The sequence below is a fragment of the Lytechinus variegatus genome, chromosome 7 (assembly GCF_018143015.1).
Source record: "Lytechinus variegatus isolate NC3 chromosome 7, Lvar_3.0, whole genome shotgun sequence".
NCBI classification, from domain to species: Eukaryota; Metazoa; Echinodermata; class Echinoidea; order Temnopleuroida; family Toxopneustidae; genus Lytechinus; species Lytechinus variegatus.
Window position 1 is genome coordinate 23,251,022 of NC_054746.1, and position 23,974 is coordinate 23,274,995.

At 35.4% G+C, this 23,974-nt stretch overlaps 1 protein-coding gene across 18 annotated transcripts in view; it reads left to right on the top strand.

Moving 5' to 3' along the window:
- The window catches only part of LOC121418790 (kinesin light chain), a 78,294-nt gene that overhangs the window by 2,070 nt on the left and 52,250 nt on the right, over window positions 1-23,974 (top strand). For 17 of the 18 annotated variants that reach the window (XM_041612906.1, XM_041612913.1, XM_041612910.1 and 14 more), the window contains exons 2-3: window positions 8,877-9,323; window positions 23,374-23,604. In XM_041612906.1, coding sequence (XP_041468840.1) covers window positions 9,057-9,323; window positions 23,374-23,604 — 498 coding nt within the window. In that variant the 5' untranslated portion in view covers window positions 8,877-9,056. Of the gene's footprint in view, window positions 1-4,281; window positions 4,585-8,876; window positions 9,324-23,373; window positions 23,605-23,974 lie in introns of those variants that run through there. The other variant, XM_041612907.1, reaches the window with a different exon arrangement.

Below are 23,974 nucleotides of genomic sequence, written 5' to 3' on the forward strand. Positions count from 1 at the left end.
AACTGATAGCAAGAGCTTAAAGAAACTGGAACATGGCACCTCACTTGTAGTTCTAGCACTACTGCAGGTAAAGTTGGTAGGCTGAAAATGTTGAAAATGCTCAATGTGAATAAACAGGCATGGGCTTGTCCTGTATTGTAGTGTGCCTTGGAGCAAAAGACCCATCTACTAACAACATGCCTTGTATATTTTATCTGTATTCAGGGCAATTTACATATTAATATTTTTGCATACATGTCATACCATCATTAAAGGATTCTTGTTTTCCAAGCAATAATGACATGACTACATACATGTATCTCTGTCACTGATTATCAGTGTACGTACACTCATGTTTTATGCTATTATTACAGTGTAATAGCTTATAAAAACCATGTCAAATCTTATTAAGACATTGTCACATCGTTCCTTTCAAGCCTTGCGATTGAGTTGTGGGTGATTGCGATCATTGCCCGCAAGTCACCCACCAAAGATTTGAGCATGGGTTAAAAAGTTTTCTGTGTGCAAATCCGACTTGCGTGCGCTTCTGCGGGCTACTGCATGTGAGATACTGTCAATGAGGGCGACTTGCTGGTAGCAAATATAGTAATCCACAAATCACACACAAGTCAAGGCTTGCACAGAACGATGTGACAAGCCTTTACTAATTCTACTTGTAGGCCTGTTTGGTAATTGGTATAGGTATGGTAATAGTTCACTTACATTTTATAAAAGGCTAATTTCTTTTTGGCTGCTACCCTTTCAGTATAATACTATGTATGTCTATGTCAGATTTATTTCTTGTTTGTACTATTTATATTGTTCTTTTATACTGAGAAAAATAAATTGAATTGAATTTCAAAGACTTTCTTTTAAAATTATTACTATCTGGTCACTGCAGTTATTTGAGTTAATGAAATTTGAGCATATAATGCCATTCCTTTGTACATATTATCTTCAGTCAATTTGTACCATTCAAAATTATAAAGATATTCACTATGAATACTTACATGAGTAATTGTATTTTTAGAAACCAGCATATTCCCTATGGTAGAGTAGCATGCTTGGTGAACAATGGGTATTGTGGGAGTGTGCCATTTGTTCATTGAACCAAGGGCACTTAACGTTCACAGTTTACACAATACTTTATAGAAATGGAATGCAGTTGGAGGTCAAAGCAGTGAAGACTATTCAGTGATTACAGCAAATACATGCACTTGAATGTGAATCAAATGACGATATGTAAGGGGATGATTACTTCTACATGTACACATGCATGACCAGAAACTCTCAATCCATCCTTAACCCCCCCTCTTTAATAAGTTGTAAAGTCCTAAAAATATGGTCTGTCACAATTTCTTTTTACTAGTTCGTTACTTTGAATATGAATTCGTATGACCTGAAACTGGTGTAATTTTTTAAAAATAAAAATAGTACTGTACATGTACCTGGCAATTTTATATGAAAATTATTTGATCTAGGAGAGATCCCAATAGATTTTCAAATTTTTCATATGTGGAGTCGATAGATAAAAAATTGAATGGTTACAACACTTTTCCAAGACTGGAATATCAAAAGTTACTCTGAAATAACTGGCATTTCTTTAACCCCTAACAAATGTTTAAACATGTGACTCTCCATTCTAAGTACTTTTAAAAATTTTACCCTAATGGTTTTAAACTTCATCCAACTCAAAAATACTTTCCAATATACACATATATGATGGACTTGGTTATGTACCCCATGTTATATTCCTGCTTATACATGTATTGTAATTAAATTGTGAATCATTTACTTATTCTTGTATATATATTTGTGTTCTGTTTATTCATAATTTGTAAAGCGCATAGAGAACTAGACCAGTTATTATGCGCTTAATAAGTATCCTCTATTATTATTATAAATTCCATAAAGACCAATTTTTATTTATTGATGGTCTTCATTCCTGAAGTGTGTCCTCTTTGTTCCCGGCATTTTCGACACCCTAAACCTATCATACACATTCAGTGCCTTGAAGTTTTTACAAGTTATTTTTGTTTTGTAGCTAACACCCCCCTTTTCAATCACAAACACACACACCACGCACCTCCAGGACAATGTTGATTTATGCATTTAGTCTGGAGAGTGGAGGAGAGAAAAGTTGCAGATCTAGATTTGACTTTTTGGGATACTTATCTTTAAATAGTCACAGTTTGTATGTCTCTTCATTATACATGTACATGTACCATCTATTGTATCTGATACAATAGCTTGCTATTGCTTTATATCATTCAGGGTGATATTTGCTTACCTAATAATAGATCAGATATTGGAGGGTCTTCAATTTGGTAAATCGGAAAAGGGATAACAGAAATGAGTGATTGTCAGCCCTTTGTTTGGTCCTGGGTAAATTTGTGTACTGTCTCTTCAAGGTGGATCTGAAGTAAAATTGGGCATGTACTACATGTAGGACTACATGCATGTCCTGTTAGTACCGTATTCAAGATAGTATTTGCACTTTCACACTTAGCGACCAAACTACTTACAGTACTAAGTCATCGGTAGTGATCAGTAATGTGACATTCACATGTGACGTTCACATCACTGCTTGCTGTAGATTGCAAAGTTCTGCCTACCAGTAGCATGTTATCCTTTGTACAAATGTGCAGTGTGGTGATAGATAACAAGTCGTGAATAATCATCATTTGCATTAAAGGAGCATTTAGAATGTGATGTTAGAGAATGATGCACTATCCATCCCGAATGGATGATGAAGACATCTGGGGGGGGGGGGTACTTGGTAATGTTCTTATAAAATGTCAAAATACTTTTGTAGTCTATTTGTAATAGCAAGAAGAAGATTGGATGAGAGTGAGGGACAAGGATTTGAGTAAAGAAGAAGGAACATGAATGGATTACTAGTAATGAAAGAGAAAGTGCTGGAATTTTCTCCAGAGATCCTATTCATTATATGCACTTTTGAACTGACTGAATGCTTTATTGTGTTTTGTAGGGGTAAGTAGTAGAAAGCTTGAATTTAATTTAGGAAGCAGCCTGAAGGCATGGCTGATATTTGAGTCATGTCGCCTTAGAATGCATCGTGTCTTTCGGTGGGGGCTGAAATCAATTCCATTAATGTGGGCAGGATTGGAAAGGGATGGAAATGGAAATAAATTATACAATTTTACTTTACTGAAAGCTTTGTAATTAGTAAAATGGAAGACAAATGGGTTAATGCAACAATAGTAAAATAGAAAAAGTCCCCCCCCCCAAAAAAAAAAATGACAGAGGGAAGAGCAAAATTGATCAAAACTGATTTGCAAGATATCTTGTACTTGGTAAAGTTGAAGTTATGTATTGGATATAGGTTTGAAAACATAAAAATACTTTTCTTTATATCTTAATTTTTGAGACATTTATGGCTTGCATGAAGTAAATATCTTAACGGTTCCATAACATTTGCTCTGGCAACAATTGCTCCTATGGAAAATCTGCACATGAAGCCAAATATAAAATCTAACCTCCAACACTACCCTAATCTATAACAATGGCTTGTATTTTTCATAGCATTCCCCCCCCCCGCCCCACAAAAAAATAGCATATAGAGAAATTTGCCCACCATGTGCCCAAAATAGCTCTTGTAAGGTGCAATAAACCCCAAGAAGTTTGCTACTGGATTTGTTACAAAGTCTATTTAGTAGAAATATAGACCCTAGTAATTTTCACATATTTTTTTAAATTTGTGTATATTGTGTTTGTGGGATTGTGGGTGTAAGAAAATGACAGCTGTCCAATGCTGTAGAAGGATTAATGGAAATTTTAGGAAAATTAAAGGAAAATGATGTCTGTATGGTCCCTGTAAATTTCTTTCTCCAGGTTGTATTGATCTGGGGGATTTTGATGGGTATCTTACGAATATCCTTGTAAAACCGAAGCATTGCCAGAGAGATCTTTACATATTCATGAAGTGATGAGGAAGTTGGCTGCTGCTAAGCTACTCCATGCATCTCTCATCTCACTCTCGGAGCAGAGATAGAGACAGAGAGAGGCAGGTTATTGGAAATTCAGAATCGGCAAAGAGGCACTCTGATTCAGCATGCGAAACGAAACGCAGAGGTTGATTTCATGACAGGATTGCTCCACACACACACACACTGTCGCTCACAGACACACTGGTAGAATACACACAACACCAACGCTCCAACGCAGCGGCAAAGAATCATATCCCCACACATACATCTAATTCATGCACACACAATTAATGCACACACGTTGTGAGAGCAAGAGAGAGGGTGAGCGCCGTTCCTGGCACCGAGTCATAGTAGGAGCATAGATGGTGGGTGGGAAGGCATCACTTATTCTCATCATCGTGCAGAAGTTGGGATGTTTAGCATCCCTGAGCTCATGGGTGAACATGGATATGTTGCAATTATTCTAATTCAAGAAAGTCTTCAGAATGTGACAACTACACATGTTTCGTGAGGAGTGCACTATGGCTTGTTTGGTCAACCTATAAGTATTACAGTATTTTTTTAATGATGTCATAAAAAGAGAAAACCAAATGGAAACCAAGTAATTTGGAAATACATGTAAAATGGACTTATACAACTGGAGTATCAATAAATGGTAAGTAACATGCAGTGTTCCTTGAGAAATACAAGCACAGTCACATTTTGGGGGTGAAATCTACAATTATGCAAACCTGTAGCTTCTGCTGAATATTTATGATAGCAGTTGCACTATTTTGTGAATTAATTCTTTGAAATGCATGTTCATTTTGTATGCTAAAAGATTCATACAAATTTGTTACAAATTTACACTTTCTGAAACAGAAATGTTATTTGAGAAGCTGAGTTGATGATAGATGACATCCTGTAATCTTTTTCACACGAAAGTCATAAAGAAGAAAGAACATGACTAAAAATGATGAGATTTGTCTGAAAATAAGCATATTTTTAAATCTTTGTAACAAAATCACTCTTTGCTTTGATGATTGACGTGTACAAATTTAGTTGTGTATTGATCATTGTGATCGTAGCACATTCTGCTTTATCCATCCATTCAACTGTGGAAATGCCAAATGTTGAAAATTGAACATTTCAATAAATTTTAAATAATTCCACTCTGATGAATTACTTGTAGCTATGCACATTGCATACATGTAGTTCATCCTAACCCTTTCTATCCTTGGGACAGTAACCCTTTCAGACTGCTTTTATATTAAAGGAAACTATAACCCAAGAAGAGGCAATCTTATTTGAAAGAGTAAAATGAGAGGAATAATTTAAAACAAGTTTCATCAAAATTGGTTAAAGAAATAAGCAAGTTATGGACATTAAAAAAAAATCTTGTTGTACGATCCTCAAATTGGCCACTATGCTTCAGGATCAGATTTTGAGGACAACTCTCCATTTTTTTTGTAGACAAATTTTTACATTCCCCCCTTATCTTTCACATTGCATCTTGAAAATATAATTCAAACCTCATGTCAAGGTCAGGAGGAGATAATGTGAAATATGTAAAGTAAAGGAAAATCTGAAAATTTGTGTACAAAACGAATGGAGAAATGTTCACAAAATCAGCCATTTTGAAGCATGTTTGCCAATTTGAGGATCCCCATAGAAAGTACAACAAGACTTTTTAAACGTCCATAACTTTCTTATTCTACATGTATTAAACCAATTTGATTTTAGATTGCTCCTCTCATTTTATTCTTTCTGATAAAATGGGTTCTCTCTTTGTATTTTGGTTTCCTGTAAAGGGGAAGTTCACCCTGAAGAAAACTTTCTTGTAAAAATAGCAGAAAAAATAGTAAAAAATATTGGAGAAGGTTTGAGGAAAATCCGTTAAAGAGTAAGAAAGTTATTAGAGTTCAAAGTTTTGGATTTGTGACGTCATAAACGAGCAGCTGTCCCATGTGTTATGTAATAAAAAATTCATAAATTTCAAATTTTGTATGGTTCCTGATGACTTAATTTTGTTTTCTTTTCATGATCGGGTGTGAAACGATTTGTCTTTTGATTTACAAAAGTTACAGTGAAAACCATTTTCAATTTTCTGAGAAAATGACATTTCATTGATTTTTTACCATTCGCTATGTAGGAATGCTGCTCGCATATGACGTCACAAATCAAATAATTGAAATTCTAATAACTTTTTAATTATTTGATGAATTTTTCTCAAACCTTCAGCAATATTTTTCATAAATTTTTCTGCTATTTTTACAATAAACTTTTTGTCAGGGTGAACTTCCCCTTTAAGTGTTGTATTACTGGCTGGGTTTGCCAGAGCCATCAGAGAAATACTGCAAGATTTGATTGATAGAATGAATAATGCAAGAAATTAAGATTCTTGTTTGCAGTGACTGAATGCAGTGTTTCCATAATCATTCAATTACCCCCCTTTCAGCCTTCTAAGGCCTTGGATGAAGTTTCTCCCTCTTCATTACTCATGTTGCTCATGTCTTTCTGATGAAGACGAATCATGAAAGATTGGTGTCATCCTTCGCAAGAACAGTTGGGAGATCCACTCCTGTAAACTTGTTGAAACGCAAAAAAGAGTTATTTCATTTTAGTATTGCTGATATCTGACGTAGCTATGTAAAACAACTATGCCATAGAATGATATTGCATTTCTATTTTTATTTCTATTCTGTTAAATCAAGTAACCAGAGCTGGCTGCACAGAAACGTTGTACATGGAAGCGCCAGCAATGCTCTAACAGAGCCACTGTTACAACCAGTAATGTCACAGCGATGCCTGATGTCACATTTACATCGTTGATCAATGTTAAACATCACAGTCCAAAAGATCTGGCTGGGCCTTCTTATAATGCTCCGTAGAGCTACGAACGTTTCTGTGCAGCCGGTACAGGAATCTTACGTAAGGTCATAAGGAATTAAACCCCATGTGGCGCTCATTGCAACCATTTAATAATAAAAAATGGTGGTTTGTACATTAAAAAATTCAGTGATCAAATAAAGGCTTGGTCCCACTGCACTTACGGATGCATCGAGGATGTAAAACGGAAAATAATCTTCCCTTCCGTTAGAAAATGTTATATCCATTGTGTACTCGTTGCCTACGTGTTTCATGCGCTCTACATTCATCGAGCATGATTGTGATATTTCTTGGATTGCAGGAAATACAAATCCCAAGTATTCTGCATCCATAAGTTTGGATCTAGAAGAATAAACTTGTAGTAGGATTTACATACTATTGGCATTTTAGGAATGGAGCATTATTAGCCATGTATACAGGACTGAAAAGAAATTCCTGTATCATATCTTTGATCGATGTATTTCATTGATTGCTCTCCTGGGAAGTGGAATCTTTATGAGACGATAGGAAACCTTTTAAGATTTTGTTGCGAGGTTCCTGAAATTTGAATTGTAAATTGTGTCTTTGTCTTTGGGATATGGCTTTACTGTAAGAGAAATGTTGTGATAAAATTTGCATTTCATGACCCCCCCCCATTTCTTTTCTTTTTTGCCTTTTTTTGCTATAAAGTGGGATGTCATTCTTCAGACAGTTAATACTGCTTTTAAAAAAATATCTGCCTTATAGGCTCCATTGAACGTAACCGTTTTATTTTTAAATCAATTTTATGTTCCTCCCTGTACACATGCATTTTAGGATGTCCAAGAAATTTGAAATGATACTAGGAGTGCAGTTATATGCAATTGTAGGCCTACTGTAACAGCAAATTCTTTTTGTGCCCATCCGTACTAGTTAACTGCATGAGATATCCTTTCTCGTACGGATTTTGTACATGGCTTTGCCATTAGGCCTATATATGCTCTACATTGGCTTGTGTATCTACATGCACTTGTCTGACCTTGTACCAAGCTAAAATAGATTAAATCTCTAATAAGATAATGGATCATCATGGAGCATGTTGATTGCACTAATCTTTGACCACGCTCTGCCATATGCTGTATTTGTTCATTGTTTGATGGCTGTGTTTGACAGGTTGTTGAGGTATCCCGGGAGTCTATACACACTTAAATAAATCCAACATGGAGGGTTCATGTGTAGTAGCGTAGGTCTATGCTGTCTTTTTGATCACCTGCTGGCTGCAAAAGTGCAAACAGTACATGAAAAAAAGAGATATTATTTAACATTTGTAAACAAATTATCATTTTGTTAAGGGATATATTTTGATGACTGCTCTTTCCCAAAGCCCGTCTCTTATACTGCTGTTCTCCAAACCAAATACATAGAAAACTGGAAATATTTTTAGTTGGCAGATACATGTATATACCAACTACATTCAGTCTCTTGAGCACTATACAGAAAGGATTTGGCATGATAGAAGTTCAATTTATCAGAATTATTATTGTTGTTTTATTATCAAGACTTGTGTATTTGTTTTAGTAAGACTCTCTCATCAAGGGTTTTTGCTCATCCATCAAAATCTTTTTCCTCATCTACATCACAGCATGTCCCCATACACGTTGTACTCAACGATTGGTGGTCTTACTTCCAGTCATGGCTCCCTGCCCTATGGTATTTGAACTTTGCATCTCTGGTTCAGTACTGACCTTTGTCTGCTATTCTAGTTTTATTTACTTGCAGGATGCCACTTAAAATTGTCCAAACTATAACAATTTTTGAAATATATAGAGTGGCAATTCTATTTTTACATGTGAAATGCATTATTGCAATCATGAGAAAAAGTGTAATGTTATCCCTCAATCAATGCAAAACATCAAATGTACCAGTATCAATCAAAATTGATATTATGCTCTGTGTCAGCCACACTAATCTGGAATGTTTGTCAGATAATGTTAACTACCCTTCTTTGTGTTGAAGACTTGAAATTTCATTACTTATTTACAGTATAGAACATTTATTGTATGTTTGCCAACATTATGTTTTATTCTTGTCTTTTTTCCAAACTTACTTTCCAATCTACAGAAAATCACTAGTGCCTGTTTGCTTAGCATCAGACTGTTCATTTGTATCTTCAAAGCGGCTATAACTACCAATCCCTGACACAAGAGGGGTAGTACCAAACGGACCAGTTGGGGCTTTACCCCTGTCACCTCCCATCCCCTGGCTCCTTCTTGATCAAGTCACGCCATCAACATCTCCGCAATGTCTGGGTCGAAGCCTTCCACTCCCAACAACAGCAGCGGAGGTCAGCAGAACCTGTCCCAGGAGCAGATCATCACAGGCACCAGGGAGGTGATCAAGGGTCTGGAACAGCTCAAGAATGAACATAATGACATCCTTAACAGCCTCTACCAGAGCCTCAAGATGCTCAAGAAAGACCAACCAGGTGATTCCAACCTGGTGGAGGAAAAGACTGATATCATTGAGAAGTCTCTTGAGAGTCTTGAGCTTGGTTTGGGTGAGGCTAAGGTGAGTCTTCATAAACATTTCATTGGCACTTTAAAAAGGAGATCTCTATTGTATTTAAAGTTTGAAAATGAGCTAAGTGCAGTGACCTCAGTAGAGCTGTACTAGCATGTAACTTTGTGGTTTGGAATAAAGTTTACGCAATTGCCTTTGGTAAGGCAGTTGTTTCTAGAACCGATTCCTACATTGTAGAATCAATCTGCTGGAACCAGGAATGATCGATATTTGATATACTGGTATATTTCATAAAAGGTATTATTATGCTGGTGATTTGAAAGACAAAGTCAAATGCAAGATGAAGATTGGTGTCTGTAAAACTTGGAAATCATCAACAACATGCAAGTTCATTTGCCATTGATGTTTATCAAACTGCGCCTGACCTTAACCTCAACAGAAATAGTTATTAGATATTGTTGAAACTGAAAAAAAGTGAATCTTTATACCCTTCTGCCTTGTTACTTTCTTGAGCTTAGAATTATATTTAATAAACTGTCGGATGATCTCAAAGTTGAGGATGCTTTGAAGACCATGTAATCAAATCAGAAGATATATTGCAATTGATTTGGAGCGACCCCAATAAACAGTGTCATATGGTGCCAACATGCTCCAGTATTGTGGCGACTGAGATAATAGCCAAGAGGCACTGAACCTACCACAGGGGTATTCAGTCCTTTCACACAATAATCAATATCCATATTCAGTGAAAGCTGTGACAGTAAACCATGAATTTCTAATACATGTACATGTATACATACATGTACATCCAGACACCTACTTTGACCACCTTCTCCACTTGGAGCTTGAGAGGTAGAGCAAGTTCCAGATTGAAAACTCTTTGTAGTTGTCGGCCTATTTTGTGTACTTGGTTGTTTAGGAACAGAGTGTCAGAATAGTGTGTGCTTTCACACAGTTGAAGGCGTCAACTCTAAGGCATACTGTAGAAACCATCCCCAAGCAGTTTCTATTGTACCACCTTCAATTTTAAAAATGCCCCCCCCAAAAAAAAAAGATGCTGGATATTCTTTGGTGATTCATTGATAGAATAAATGTACAGCAGTGAGAGTTCTTATTTTAGAATTGGTAAGATATAGCCACAGTGCAACTTACAGAATAAAAGTGGAAATCTTTGAGGGGCTTTTCTGTAATTTTTTTTTTGTTTCAAGAAGAAATGAATGTACATATAGACCAAATGCTGCTCTGCTGTGCTCACATGAAGTACAAAATAAGCCAAGGGATACATGAGTACATTTCCTCAGTTTCTAATGTTATTAGCTTTATTTTTATTATTTTATTAGATTCAGGTTCCAGAGTCCATGCATTGATTGTTAGCTTTGTCTTTTGAGCAAGATTTATTGCTGTACTTCTTGACCTTATACATGTACAGTATGTTCCTTCTGCTTCTGTAGATAAAATTTGTTTACACTAAATTTCCTTCTCGGCCAAGAAGATCAGGATCTGGATTTTATATTTACATTCGGTATTTTAAGATTCACATATCAAACGATATGTATTATGTGGAGAAAGGAACAAATCATATGAGAGTAATAAGAAAATTAATTGGGGTTATATATGGGTGCCCAATTACCACCCACTTCATTTTGTTTGTAAAGTACAAATGTGCATTGTACATGTACATGAAAGCAAAGAGTGACTGGTGTTATTTTGGATTGGCCTAATAAATATGAAAAGTTTGAACTTTAATTTTTTTGCCAAAGAAATTAAACTTTGTAATTTTTGTATTTGTATTTTTGTACTTTGAGAGTTTCAAACTATTCATCTGTCACTTTTTCAGTCTTTTAACGTTTTGATATAACAATTTATATAGTGATAAAAAAAAATCTTGTGATTTTGCAAACAGGTTTATTTCTTCTCTGCCAGTTGGGCCGACCACTGCCGTCCACTGTAGCTATAACACCACGGAAACAATATTTTCAAATACGTAAAAAGGCCTACATATATATATATAACAATAAAAATAAAATAAAATGATTAATCAAAATTAATTAGAATAAATCAGCACTTTACATGTTCCATTTTTAGTGCAACTGATAGTTATTCTTTCTGCTGTACCGACACAGATTTTTGTACATGTGTAGTCAAACTACTTACATATGTAATCTGTGTCACTAGTTTTCCCCTGTACAGGAAAAACATGCATGTCAGTGGAAAATTGAACTTAGGAGGAAATCCCAGCTAAAGACCTCCAGTATTCAAGGATTTATTTTTCTCTTTGAGGCATTGACTGACTATACATTGCTGAAATTGAATGTTGAAACATAGTACATTTCATAATTGATCGTAAATGATTATTGCATAATTGCCAAATACATGTACATGTAGACCTACATGCATGTTGGTAGATTGCTTGTACATTGTCCTTTACAATATACAATACAATGAAACTTGCAATAGAGCGGTAGAGCTTTAATACTTGTATACATTGTAGGCCTACTATGAGTCTGCTTGTTGAAACTGCAATTACTTACACAGTTTACAGGTTTTTATAGAGTGACTATTTATTAAATTAAATCACTATTTCTATTATTGTACAAAAAAATAATTTTAAAAAGTTTGATAAAAAGGTTGCATGTTGTTCATACTGGACTGGAATCAACTGAAGGGATCGTTACCCCTATTAACTGTCCATTTTGTTTAATCTGTGATTGAGAGAAGTCCATGGAGCTTTATTGAATACCTACAGTGCTGTACATGTATTGTAAACACACCTCTTCAACCCTGAAGAATGCACAGTGAAATTCACATAGCATTCTATGCATTCCATGTCATGGCTGAATAGAGAAGTGGTACATCAGTTTCCTCACTACCTTTATCAATAGGAAGTATTATAAAGGGGCTCTGTGAATGAATAATTAAAGCTTTCCATTCTTTCAGATCATAGCACATGTTAAAGTCCATTCATGTGGGGAATATTAACATAATTTTTTTTTTATTGTTTGGGCCTGCACAAACTACTGTAGATACAATATTTTATCTTTATTTACTTCCATTTCATTAAAAATACATCAAAGAACTATATTCTGAATAATTAGGCCTATACCACCATATTATGATGTACATGTACACCTACATGTACACAGGTCTATTATGATATTTTGTAGCATCCTTTGTCTAATGAATTAAGTTGCTTTATTTTGAATGATTTATTAAGAAAACATCAAATCACTCATTTACAAAATAACCATACACATTTGATATGGCAAATTGAATGATGTGAGTCATGTTTTTATTAATTAATTTTCATTTATTCTTATTTTTATTTATTCATTTGTTTTATTTATTTATTTATTTTTTTTTTTGGGGGGGTTGCTTGGATGTTTAGTAATTATTCCCCCAGCTAATTGGAGCAAAAATCTAACTTTCTGTGCTAAGGCCAAATAAAGATCATTTTTATTCTGAATTCTGATGGTTATCGGTACACAGATCTATTCCACGGGGTGATTATTGTATCCATGGCGACAAATTAGGATTCATTATTATGTATTCATCAATGGAGGCTCTGAAGAAATTGATGATAGGCAGGCCATGGAGTTGATGAATTATGTAGGCCTGATTTTTTTTTTTCAGTTTCTGATCTTGTCATAGCATTGTTCCTACAGTATTTGGGGGTTTATTCATACATGCTGTCATGTTGTTTAAGTGTGGGTATTAAAAAGTCAGTTCATTGGCTACCATCTAAATGTCAACTCTTCAATTGGAATTGTGGTATGGTCATGTTGTTCATGTACATGTAAATGTATAGTTTGCATTCATTTAGAGTTTACAATTCAATAGTTCTTGATAGTTTATGCTTTTCACTCTTGGTAATGAATAAGAATACATATACATGTATATAAAACAGTATAATGTATGAACAGTAATAATTCTTAATGATTATAGTAAGTTGAATAGTGTAGTGTGCGAATAACATGATTCAGCAAATGATTTTTCATGTATGTCGCATCTAAAATCAACAAGAAACCCTGACGGTGATGTTTGATTCCCCCTACTCTGTGCCTCATTTCTATGAGTCATGGTACGGCTTGCTTCTCTCAGGACACGCATCTCACCAGTGATGATGCTTCTGGTCGAGATGTGTGGAGTAGAGGGGAGGCGGTTGCGTCAGAGTAACGTAAGCCCACCTGCCAATGCGCATGCCCCGTGGCATGCGGCCGAACAGAGATGGAAATAAAACCTCAACGAGATGGAGCCGATGATGAGGCCCTTCTCTCTCCGTGTTGTCATCCTCTTGAATTTCTCCTCCTGGTTCTAGAAACATGAGGATGAGGAAAATATTCCTGTTGCTTCTACTATTTGATTTGCAAGCTGGAAGTGATAGACATAATGGAGTCAAAGCAGGTTGAAGCAACAAGAAGTTATTGATTACCTGTTTCTGTTTGTTTTTGCTTGTCTATTTTTACTGAGCAGATTAAACAAAATTTATCATAATACTCAGGACAGCAAAAGCAACCACTTGTGATCAGATCTTAATTTACAATGTCTTTTGCATGATCCATACAATTACAAAGCATGTACATGTAGGTACTTATGTTTTGAATTGACCTCAGACTCCATGTCGAAAAAAAAATGTCTGATCATGTTTTCAAACTTTTCTTATATTATGATTTAAGAAGTACTTGGACCAGCAAAGTATAGTGTTTGATAGTATTAAAGAGGTGTGTTACATAAATGTTGAAGTACAGTGCATGCAACAATTTTGTTGATAGTCACCTTTTGTGCACAAAACAAGTGTACAAATTCATTTAAAAAATTCTTAGTGTAAATTGAATTGTTAACATGTTCTTTAGTAAGACATGAGGACCTTGGGGACGTTGACAGTCTAGATGAAACTGAGAGGTTTGCAAATGATCCCTTGCTCTTTTTTTCCTTTGCAAATTTGCAGTTATTCCAGGTCACCATACCAACCGAGTCAAAGTGGGAGTAATCAAACTATGTTTCTATGCCAACACTAATGCAATCAATCTTTTACATGTTTACGGCAAGGGGAGCAACTTGGCAACTGCACGATCATAATTTAGTGTGGTAGTAATAATGAGGAATTACATGTAATTCCATTAAATGCTGATGTAAAGTTCTAAACATGTTTTATGTCCATCAAGAAAGATGTGCATTAGCAACATAAAAGATTTAAGACAAAACAACTGTATATAAAGAATTAGGAATGTTGATACATGTAGCAAGTATTCCATTTACAAGAAATTATTGCAATAATAAACATAATAAATTTTAGAGACAAATACATACATAAAGAGTTCATGATAAATAATGCTATTATTGTTTATAGCATTTTTTTCCAGAGATGCCAAGTCCAAATATCAGCTATGCGTGAGATTTTCTGTGAATCTGAGTGAGATCACAGACATTGTGTACAAATGTATGGGGATAGGCTGTGATAGTTGCGTGAGACAGAGATTTGAGGGGATGAACAAGAGTCCAAAATGCTTGACTCTCACGCATAATGCGTGAGACTTGGTAGCTGTTTTTCAGGCAAGTCATTTGAATACTGAGGCGATATAAATTGTTCATCGTGCATGTATTTTGTATGTCAGCGTAAAAATTGAAGTTGGATTTAAGTAAGTGTAGATAGTTATACGCTAAGAGTACGGTGCTGTTATGATTTTTTTTATGGGTTGTAATTCTGTTGTGATATAGATCCCCTCTTCAGGAAGGCAAGAACAATGTTAAATGTACATTAGGCTTACAGGATATTTCAGTGCTCAATATATCCTAAACAGGATTTGAAAAGGATATGTGCTTTGGAAGATTTCAGAAAATGAGATTGTACTCATTTATCTTTCTAAGCAGATTGCTGTAACTTGTAAGCCACTTATTTTGACTGACCAATCATTTACATGTATGTTGCTGTTTGATAACAACCCTATTGAAATGAATAATCCCTCATAGCAAACAACAAAAGATATTGCAAAAAAGAAAAGAAATGGCCACTCTTATAATATGTTATCTTCAGCTACTTGTATATGTAATGTATCACTTTCGGTGCCATATTGACCCTGATACTCTCTAACATGTCCACATCTAGAGTAGACCTGGTAAATAAATCAAATCAACCCTTCGCCATCTCCCTCACAATCTCACGAAACTGTCTTTACCTCGTGGCACCAGCTGCTCCCAATATTGAATCTTTTATTACATGCTAGCAAAGCATGGTGGGCACTGTGAATCATACATTGACTCTGTCAAAGATGTATCAATATTGCAACAAAAAATAGCAAGCACATGAATAACATTATGGTATGTTTCTTTTACACTTCATCCATTCTTACATTAACCATTTGCTACCTCTTCCTATTACAAGACTAATTTTAGATATTTTACAGTTGTTGAGCTTTCACTGACCACCGCCTTTCATTATCAGCTTTTTACCAGATTGCTTTTTTGAAATGGAAAATATTTTAGACATTATATGTACCAAACTTATGTATTAATACAGTACACTTAAAAATAATTTCTATTCTAAGAACTGAAATACTATGAATGTATGCATTTTAGTACCGGTATTCCGACTTTTTGCAGTGTCAAGAAGTGAGGAACATTCTTTTTCAGTTGTTGAAATAAGTTATATTCGCTGGAGATCTTTATCTTCAAATGTACAGCAACACCTAATTTGCACTCTTTAGTGTATTTTTTTCTACCTGTGACTGAGTGAGTCATGCTTGCCTACATGTACTACTCAAACCAACTGTATAATGAGTCTACATCATCAGTAGATGAATTAATGTAAGAATAAACATGATTCATTGTTTAACCTTAAAAGTTATCTTTCCAAATTACTTGTCATTAAACGTGGACAACACTAAAGTCAACTGATAAGAGATGCACAATGAAGGAAAGAGTAGGCTTATTTGTTGAAACAGGAATTCTTATTTACTATTATACATGGATATTATATACCAATATACAGATAAAATCTTGCCCAATTATGTTTACATTTCCATGCAAGTTTGTATTTTCCTAAAGAAAAAAGCCCTTAGAAGCTGTAATATTGGATACATTGGGCAATTTACATATTATTGTGATGATAATGAGTTTATAAATACATGCCTATCCTTGTATTTTATCAGGTGTCAACTTACATTTGATTTATTTTAGAATCAATCTCTAACTTAACATCTATCCCTGAAGACAAGTAACCTTTATAATCTGCTCGAAAGTACAACCTCAACCCTCCGTAATTCCCTCTCACAGAAAGTGAGCTAGAATCGAATATTAGGAGAAAAAAAAGCACCCAGAGAAATTGCGCGAACATGTCGAGAGGAAGGGCTTTTCTTTCTTCTAGAGATGGCAGTACTATTGAAAGAGACAAGTAGTGCTCCACACAAATTACCATGCAGCCCTCTAGATGTGCCCACATAATCAGGCCTATATGCCTCTGGCTAACTCGTAGAAATTTGCAAGTGAAAATTTCTCTTCTCACAGCCGTGTGTGAAAGTGTGATGGGATGGGCAGTGTGCATTGCTCACTTAACTGTTCTAAGCTATCATTTCATGAAAAAAAAGTTAATTCAATACAATGGGAAATGGTTCCTTATGTTTGAAATATACAGTACAGTGAATCAAATACAGAATCATAACAAAATAGTTGATTATACATGTACGTCATGTATATCTAAGTTATCCAAAGCTGTGTTGTATAATTTTTAATTTCAAGCTCACAATGTATGTAAGGTCCATAAATTGCTTATGGTGTGTCTTTGTTTCACGAATAACTTTATTTCTGAATTTTCAGAGAGATATATGTTTTCATTCATATGCTATGAATATGTCTCTGCACAATTTATGTGTTATTCTTTGAGAACCTCTTTTATACCGAGGCCCCTGCCCCTGGGGACTGAGAAACATGGATTATCTGTACCCACAAGCCCTCTTTCACATTTGCAAGTAAATGAGAAAAATGTCTTGCTCCCTACATCCGAACATTATTGTTGTTTCGCTCAATTAACTTTACAATGATTGATTTTGCTCTACTCTGCTTTGGCTTCAAGCATGTAGCCCTAAAGCCTATTGATTAAAAGTTTTAAAATTTATAACTCTCTTGTTTTTAATCAAAATTTGCTGAAAATTTCATAGTCCTGTACCTCTCAATATTTTGCTTTCTGAATTTAAAACAAAATATTTCTTCTAGGATGAGTTTCATCTGAAGTCTCAGTTTACTCATTTTTATTTATTTGTTTATTTATTTGTTTTTCTTGGGGGAGGGGGGTCAAGAAGTTTGGAAGTTATATATTATAATGAAATTGAAATGAATTTTTGAGCCAGCATATTATAAGATTTTCAGGAGTGTATAATGCTCAACCTGAAGTCCTTAAAAATGTTTCAAGTTGATATGTATTTTCTATTATTACATATAATTTTGAATTCTCTGTCATAGAATGAAAACAGAATTCAGGTTCTCTCTATAAACTGTGTGGGGAGGTTGATTGGTTGGTAGATATACATGTATGTACATGTAGACAGCTCATTCATTTACTGTGAGACCTTGAGCAATACCCCTCAGTCCTTGTTAGCTTTCCAGGTAATGAGATACCAAACCAAGTTCATTCTAACCCCATGTTCAGGTGCATGAAACATTTCTAGAATGGTATCCAATGACAATGGTAATGTAGGCATATCCTTATAAAAGCACTTAAAGACGTTCTGATGTATTAAGCGCTATTCAAAAGCGAGATTTTATTATTCAAATGGTACATGCACCTTAGCTTCATAATGGTTTCCTGTGTTTGAACATGGATGGTTTGACTTTAAACACAGACTTACGATATACATGTATATAACACTTGTCAGAGAATAGTTTTGCCAGAGCATTTGATTGTAAGTCACCTGTGCATGGTTGTTTGAACACATGATTATAGAACATAATGCATCTTGATGAGGTCCAGCAGCCAACAGTTACAACATGTGCATTGGAAAACTTTTCATCTGACATTGATAGCAGTTGATAGGGTCTGAACGGTTCCTAAACTATGCTAAAGTCTTGTATGATGTTTCGTTGCCAAGTTCCAATGTGAATGTTTTGATGTCTGAACGGGCTTCATTTAGTACCTCTCTGTGCAGCATGTTCATCACTCATTCATAGAGAACCTGTTGGCAAGGAGACAGGCTGTTGGTTTCAGGATAAGTTACCCTGACTAAAAACCCCTGAAACTGTCAACCATAGCTCACTGAAAAACCAGACACATTCATTACACTAAAAGCTTTCAATATGGTTCTTCGCATGGATGTGTACATTCATGCCTCAGTCAGACTAGTGGAACTTGCTCCAGACTGAATGGCCCTTGTATGTTAAAGGACAAGTCCACCCCCCAAAAGTTGATTTGAATAAAGAGAAAAAAATCCAACAAGGATAACACTGAGCATTTGATCAAAATCGCAGGGCTCGAATTAATCCAAGGCCATCTAAGGCCATGGCCTTAGATGCCCTCAGAAATGGCCTTGATGCCCTTTCAAATATCTGTAGACTTAAGGCCAAAATAACTGCCCTTTTTTGCTGTGGCCTTGGTGCCCTGCGGTAATCCAGTGCATGTGCCCCATTGAAAAGTGCATTTATTATTGATGCCCTTTTTTTGGTGGCCTTGGATGTCCCATGAAGTGAAAACTGCCTGCCCTTTCCCTTAAGTGCCCTTTAAAAAAATGGCCTTGCCCCTTTAAATTCTTAATTCGAGCCCTGAAATCGGATGTAAAATAAGAAAGATATGACTTTTTAAAGTTTGGCCCTAATTTCAGAAAACAGTTAAGACTTGGTCACACCGCCGAGCGTTGTTGGAGCGGTCGTGGAGTAGGAGGGAGAGAGGGTTGATTTCACTCACAAAATTGGGGAAAAAATCGAAATAAATAAAAAAATCGAAAAATGGTGAATGGTAGCGAGCGGTGATGATTTTTTCTCTCTGCTCCATGACCGCTCCAACAACGCTTGGGCGGTGTGACCAGGGGTGGTGTTCTGGAACACTCATAATTTTTGTCATAAAATTTGTCATTTTTCTCTGAGATGTGACACTGCTTTGATTGTCACAAATCGGTATTCTGAACATTGTTTTTTCCTTGTCATATCTGTCAAAGTTCCCGTCCATCCTTTCAGAAGCAATCCAATCAAAATCATTGTTAGTTCCTAGTAGGAGCCCTTCCAACCAATAGGAACTACGCGAATATTGATGCACTTAATTACAAAGACAGACAGGGAGCTGTGAATGATTTTAGAGGAGAAGTAGAAAAAGAAGGAAAACAGAAAAAAGGGAGGAATAGATATGTGGGGCCTAACTAATTGTAGCATGAAAAATAATTTTGAAAATTTTCATGGATGACAAGTGAAACTAATACCACAATCTAATCTAAATGATATCATTATATGCTTGGCATTTTGTCGTCAGGGTATCGATATATTCGGTACGAAAAAGATATGACAACATTTATGACTGGTACCCCCTGTCATAACTTTTGTCATATCTTTTGCTTGTATAAAAGGATTACGCGCATTAAAGCCGCATATTTTTGGTGCGCGCTAAAGAGAAGAGACAAAATTTATGACAATTTTTGTGACAAAAGTTATGACATAAACCAGAATACCGATTTTGTCATATCTCTGAGATAAGATAAAATATGGAGAAAAGACAATGTTTAGAATACCGCCCCAGGCCTTTATATGCACATCCTAGTCAGTATGCAAATGAGGAGACTGATTACTTCATCCACTCACTATTTCTTTTGCATTTTATGAAATATGAAATATTCTAATTTTCTGCTCATTGGCAAGTGAAACAATAATCCTCCCTGAACATGTGGAACTAGCATTGTTTAATTCTCTATGGTTCAGTCAAGTTGGTTCTTGTTGTCAAATCTGTAAAGAATGCAATATTGTATAATTCAAACAATAAAAAACAAGAAATAGTGAGACAGGGACATCATATACTGTCTCATTTGCATGTCACTGAGTTGTGCATATTACTGTTTTGTGAAAAATAAGCGAAACTTTAAAATGTCATACATGTAACTCTTGTTTTGCATCCGATTTTGCTAAAATTTTCATTGTTATTTTTGTTTGATTTTTCTCCATTGATTCAAATGAATATTTTTCTGGGATGGACTTGACCTTTAAGTTTGAATAATGTAGTATCTGTCAGTATGAAGTTGGTTTCATCATTGATGGGACTGTTGCATTGAACTGTGCTTTGGGGAATGGTTATCTCCCCTCTCTCTATTTGATTGATTCTTGAATTGGCCACTATTTTGAGAACTGTGCTACTTCTTCTTTTTACCTTTAGAGATGACATTCAGTTTCAGTTCATGAGAATAAATTGTATACAAAAACTTTAAATGAAATAATGTATAAAAATCTTTGAAAACTTGATATTTGCTGTAGATTTGTTGATTATGGAAAATTAAAATGAATTTAAAAGAAATATTGCGAAGAGTCATGTGTGCTCTGAGACGAGACATTACTGGAAGATTTCAGCTATCACGATTGTTCAGTCTCCTTTGCAGTTGACATCTTATACAAAATTTATCCCAAATTTACAAGATGAATTATTTTAAAGCTCCAACAACCTGACATTTTCTTTAAATAACTCCTGCCACTTTTTAAATGTCCCAACAAGTACACCACCATTTATCCTTTTTTTCCTTTTCATCTTTCCTAATTTTCGGCTATCTCCTCCATCACTCAGTCTGTTCTCTTAAATCCTCTAGCAATATTCACTCTTGTATTGAGTAAACTGTAAATAAAATAAGACACCGTTCTCATTAGGCTTTGTAAAACTTTTTCAGGAAACCAGTTTGGAAGATCGCTTAGCTAGCATTCCCACTTGATCACACGAAAGTGGTTTTCAAAATCATTTCACGTAAAGCAATCATGTTGCTACGAAAATGCTCTCAGTGGGGTGACATGTTTCGTGCGAAATTCAAAACTGCAGCATAGGCATTCTACACTGGTCGTGGAGTAGCATGCTCAAAATGTGCGAAGATTGCTTCCAGAAGAACGGTTGTTTCCTCACTTTACATGTATGCTAAAACCAGTTTAACAAAGCAAAGCAATTTTGAAAACTACATCGCGAGGTGGTTTTCTGAACTGGTTTGGAAGATCGCTTCCAAGATTGCTTCGACTGTTCTCACTACACATTAAAGTAGTTTCCAGTAAAATAGTTTTTGGAAGGTAGTGAGAACGGTGTCTAAATGTCACCACATCTCTTCTGCCATTAGACTGTTTCTAAGCTGAATGCTGGCTGGCTTGGTGTGAATATCTAATATAAGCAAATACATGTATCTGAAGATGGTTAGTATGCAGCGTGGGAATGATACCTGTGAATGTCATACGAGTATAAGCTCATCATTAATGAGCTTTAAAATAGCCTCATCATGCCCCTTGGGAAATTGAAGAAAGGGCTTTGTATATATATTGCTTTAGAAGGAATTCATATTGCCTGGTTTTGTTGAAGTCCCATTTATATACATGTATGCACTGCATTGTATCATTGAAGATGATCTGATGATCTCCCAGACATGATATGATATGATGCATAATTCATAGGTTGAATGCAACCATGACATGGTATGATATGCATAATTCATGGATTGAATGCATTTTGATATATATATATGCTCAAATACTTGATTAGACTGCACATTTTTTCTTTAGTTATATTCATAGAGATTTACCTGATATAAATTAATGTACGTGTATAATAACAGGATTTACATGTACATGTATGTGACTAATAGGATCTGTGGTCTACATGTACATTATGTACCTGTATGCCTAATAAAACTTTATGTTTAAATTTTGTCCATGTACATAAACTTGGGATGCGAGTTAGCAAATATTAATCTGCTCAAATTGTATACTTAAATAGGTATATTAATAATTGAAAAGTATATGGTTAGAAGAATACAGTAATTCAAGTATAATCAAAATTAAAGTCTGTTAAAATTGAGGAGGAAATCAGGCTGATCAAATGATTGCCAATTACACTCCAAGATCCCGTAACACAGGCTAGCAATTAAATTGTATGCTTGATTTTCATGATTGATTGTGTATTGTAGTCAATGGAATCAATCGTAGAAAGGTGTTTCTACGATCATTGCTCAGCTTTGTGTTATGGGCCCCAAAATGTGCCAGGTTGGCCCAAAGATGTACCAGTTACCTCCTTGGCATTACTGTAGGAAAAACCTTTACAATCTCTCTCTCCTTGGGATCTAGGTTTTCTTTCCTTGAATGAGGTTAATTATTCACATCATTATCATGATCGTCTTAGTGCTTCTCTATCATACTTCCAATGGTCTCTCGCCCGAAGGGTCTTCTGTATCTTGAGGCGCTGCAATCATGTACAAGACAAACTCTGCAGTAACCCTTGGTATTGGAGAGGATAAACAGCATGCCCCCGGAGTTTGCCTTTCTGTTATTCCCTGTTTGCATTCATAAAGAAACGGAAGAGAAGTGGGGTGGAAATGGAGAGAAACTGCGTAATATTTGCGATACAGACAAGTGTTTTAAGATTGAAGAAGGAAGGGAGAAGCAGAGATTTGCAGAGGGAGAGGGTTGAGATAGTTGGGGATGGGGTGAGGGTAGAGAGGTGGTAGAAACTGGTCATGGGAGGGGAGAGGGTGAGAGAGACATGTGGGAGAGAAAAAGCCAAAATAAAAAGATGGAGCATGGAAGGAGCATATTTTATATTGAACATCAGTAAAGTATTCATCTACATGTGTCGGCCTACCTTTGCATATATATGTGCAGGCCAACATATTTAAAAGTAATTCCACAAAATTGATAACTGCATAAAATTTGTGATGCAGACAAGTGTTTCGAGATAATGAAGAAGGAAGGGAGAAATAGAGATATACAGAGAGATTTACATGAAAGAATTATATTTATAATGTATCTTCAAATTATTCTCTCCCAATGAATGTCTCATATGCACATTGATACTGTACATTGGATTCCATTGTTGTGAAACTGTTATTTCCTCTGAGCATGTGTTTCCTTCAGTTATGCCTATTTCCTTCACATTGTTTTTCTGCTTTCCTTTATACAGGTTATGATGGCATTAGGTCACCATCTCAACATGGTGGAGGCCGAGAAACAGAAGTTACGAGCTCAGGTTCGGAGGTTAGTCCAGGAGAATACGTGGTTGAGAGATGAGCTGGCTGCCACGCAACAGAAACTACAGACCAGCGAACAGAACCTGGCTGACCTGGAGGTCAAATACAAACACCTAGAGTACATGAACTCCATCAAGAAGTTTGATGAGGATCGAACACCAGATGTAAGTTTAGTTTTGTCTGCAAACTTTTGCATGATGGTACTCAGGGCAAGATATAACTGAAATAAACAGAAATTGGTTTTTAATTTCATTACAATATTCAATGCTCTTCATACTTACATGCCTTTGACATACATGTGGACATGTAGCATTAGATTTTTTTTACCTGAAAATAAAAAGTATGATGCATTCTCAATAAAAAAAAACTAAAAAGACAAACATTTTAATGCATTATTACATTTACCAAAGGAATAACACATGATCATTATTTGTTTTTCAGAAAAGCAAATATTGTTCTTAGTTTAAGAAATAAGTTATAGCGCTATAACTGATTTTTTAAACTAAGAGCGATATTGTGACATATTAACACAGA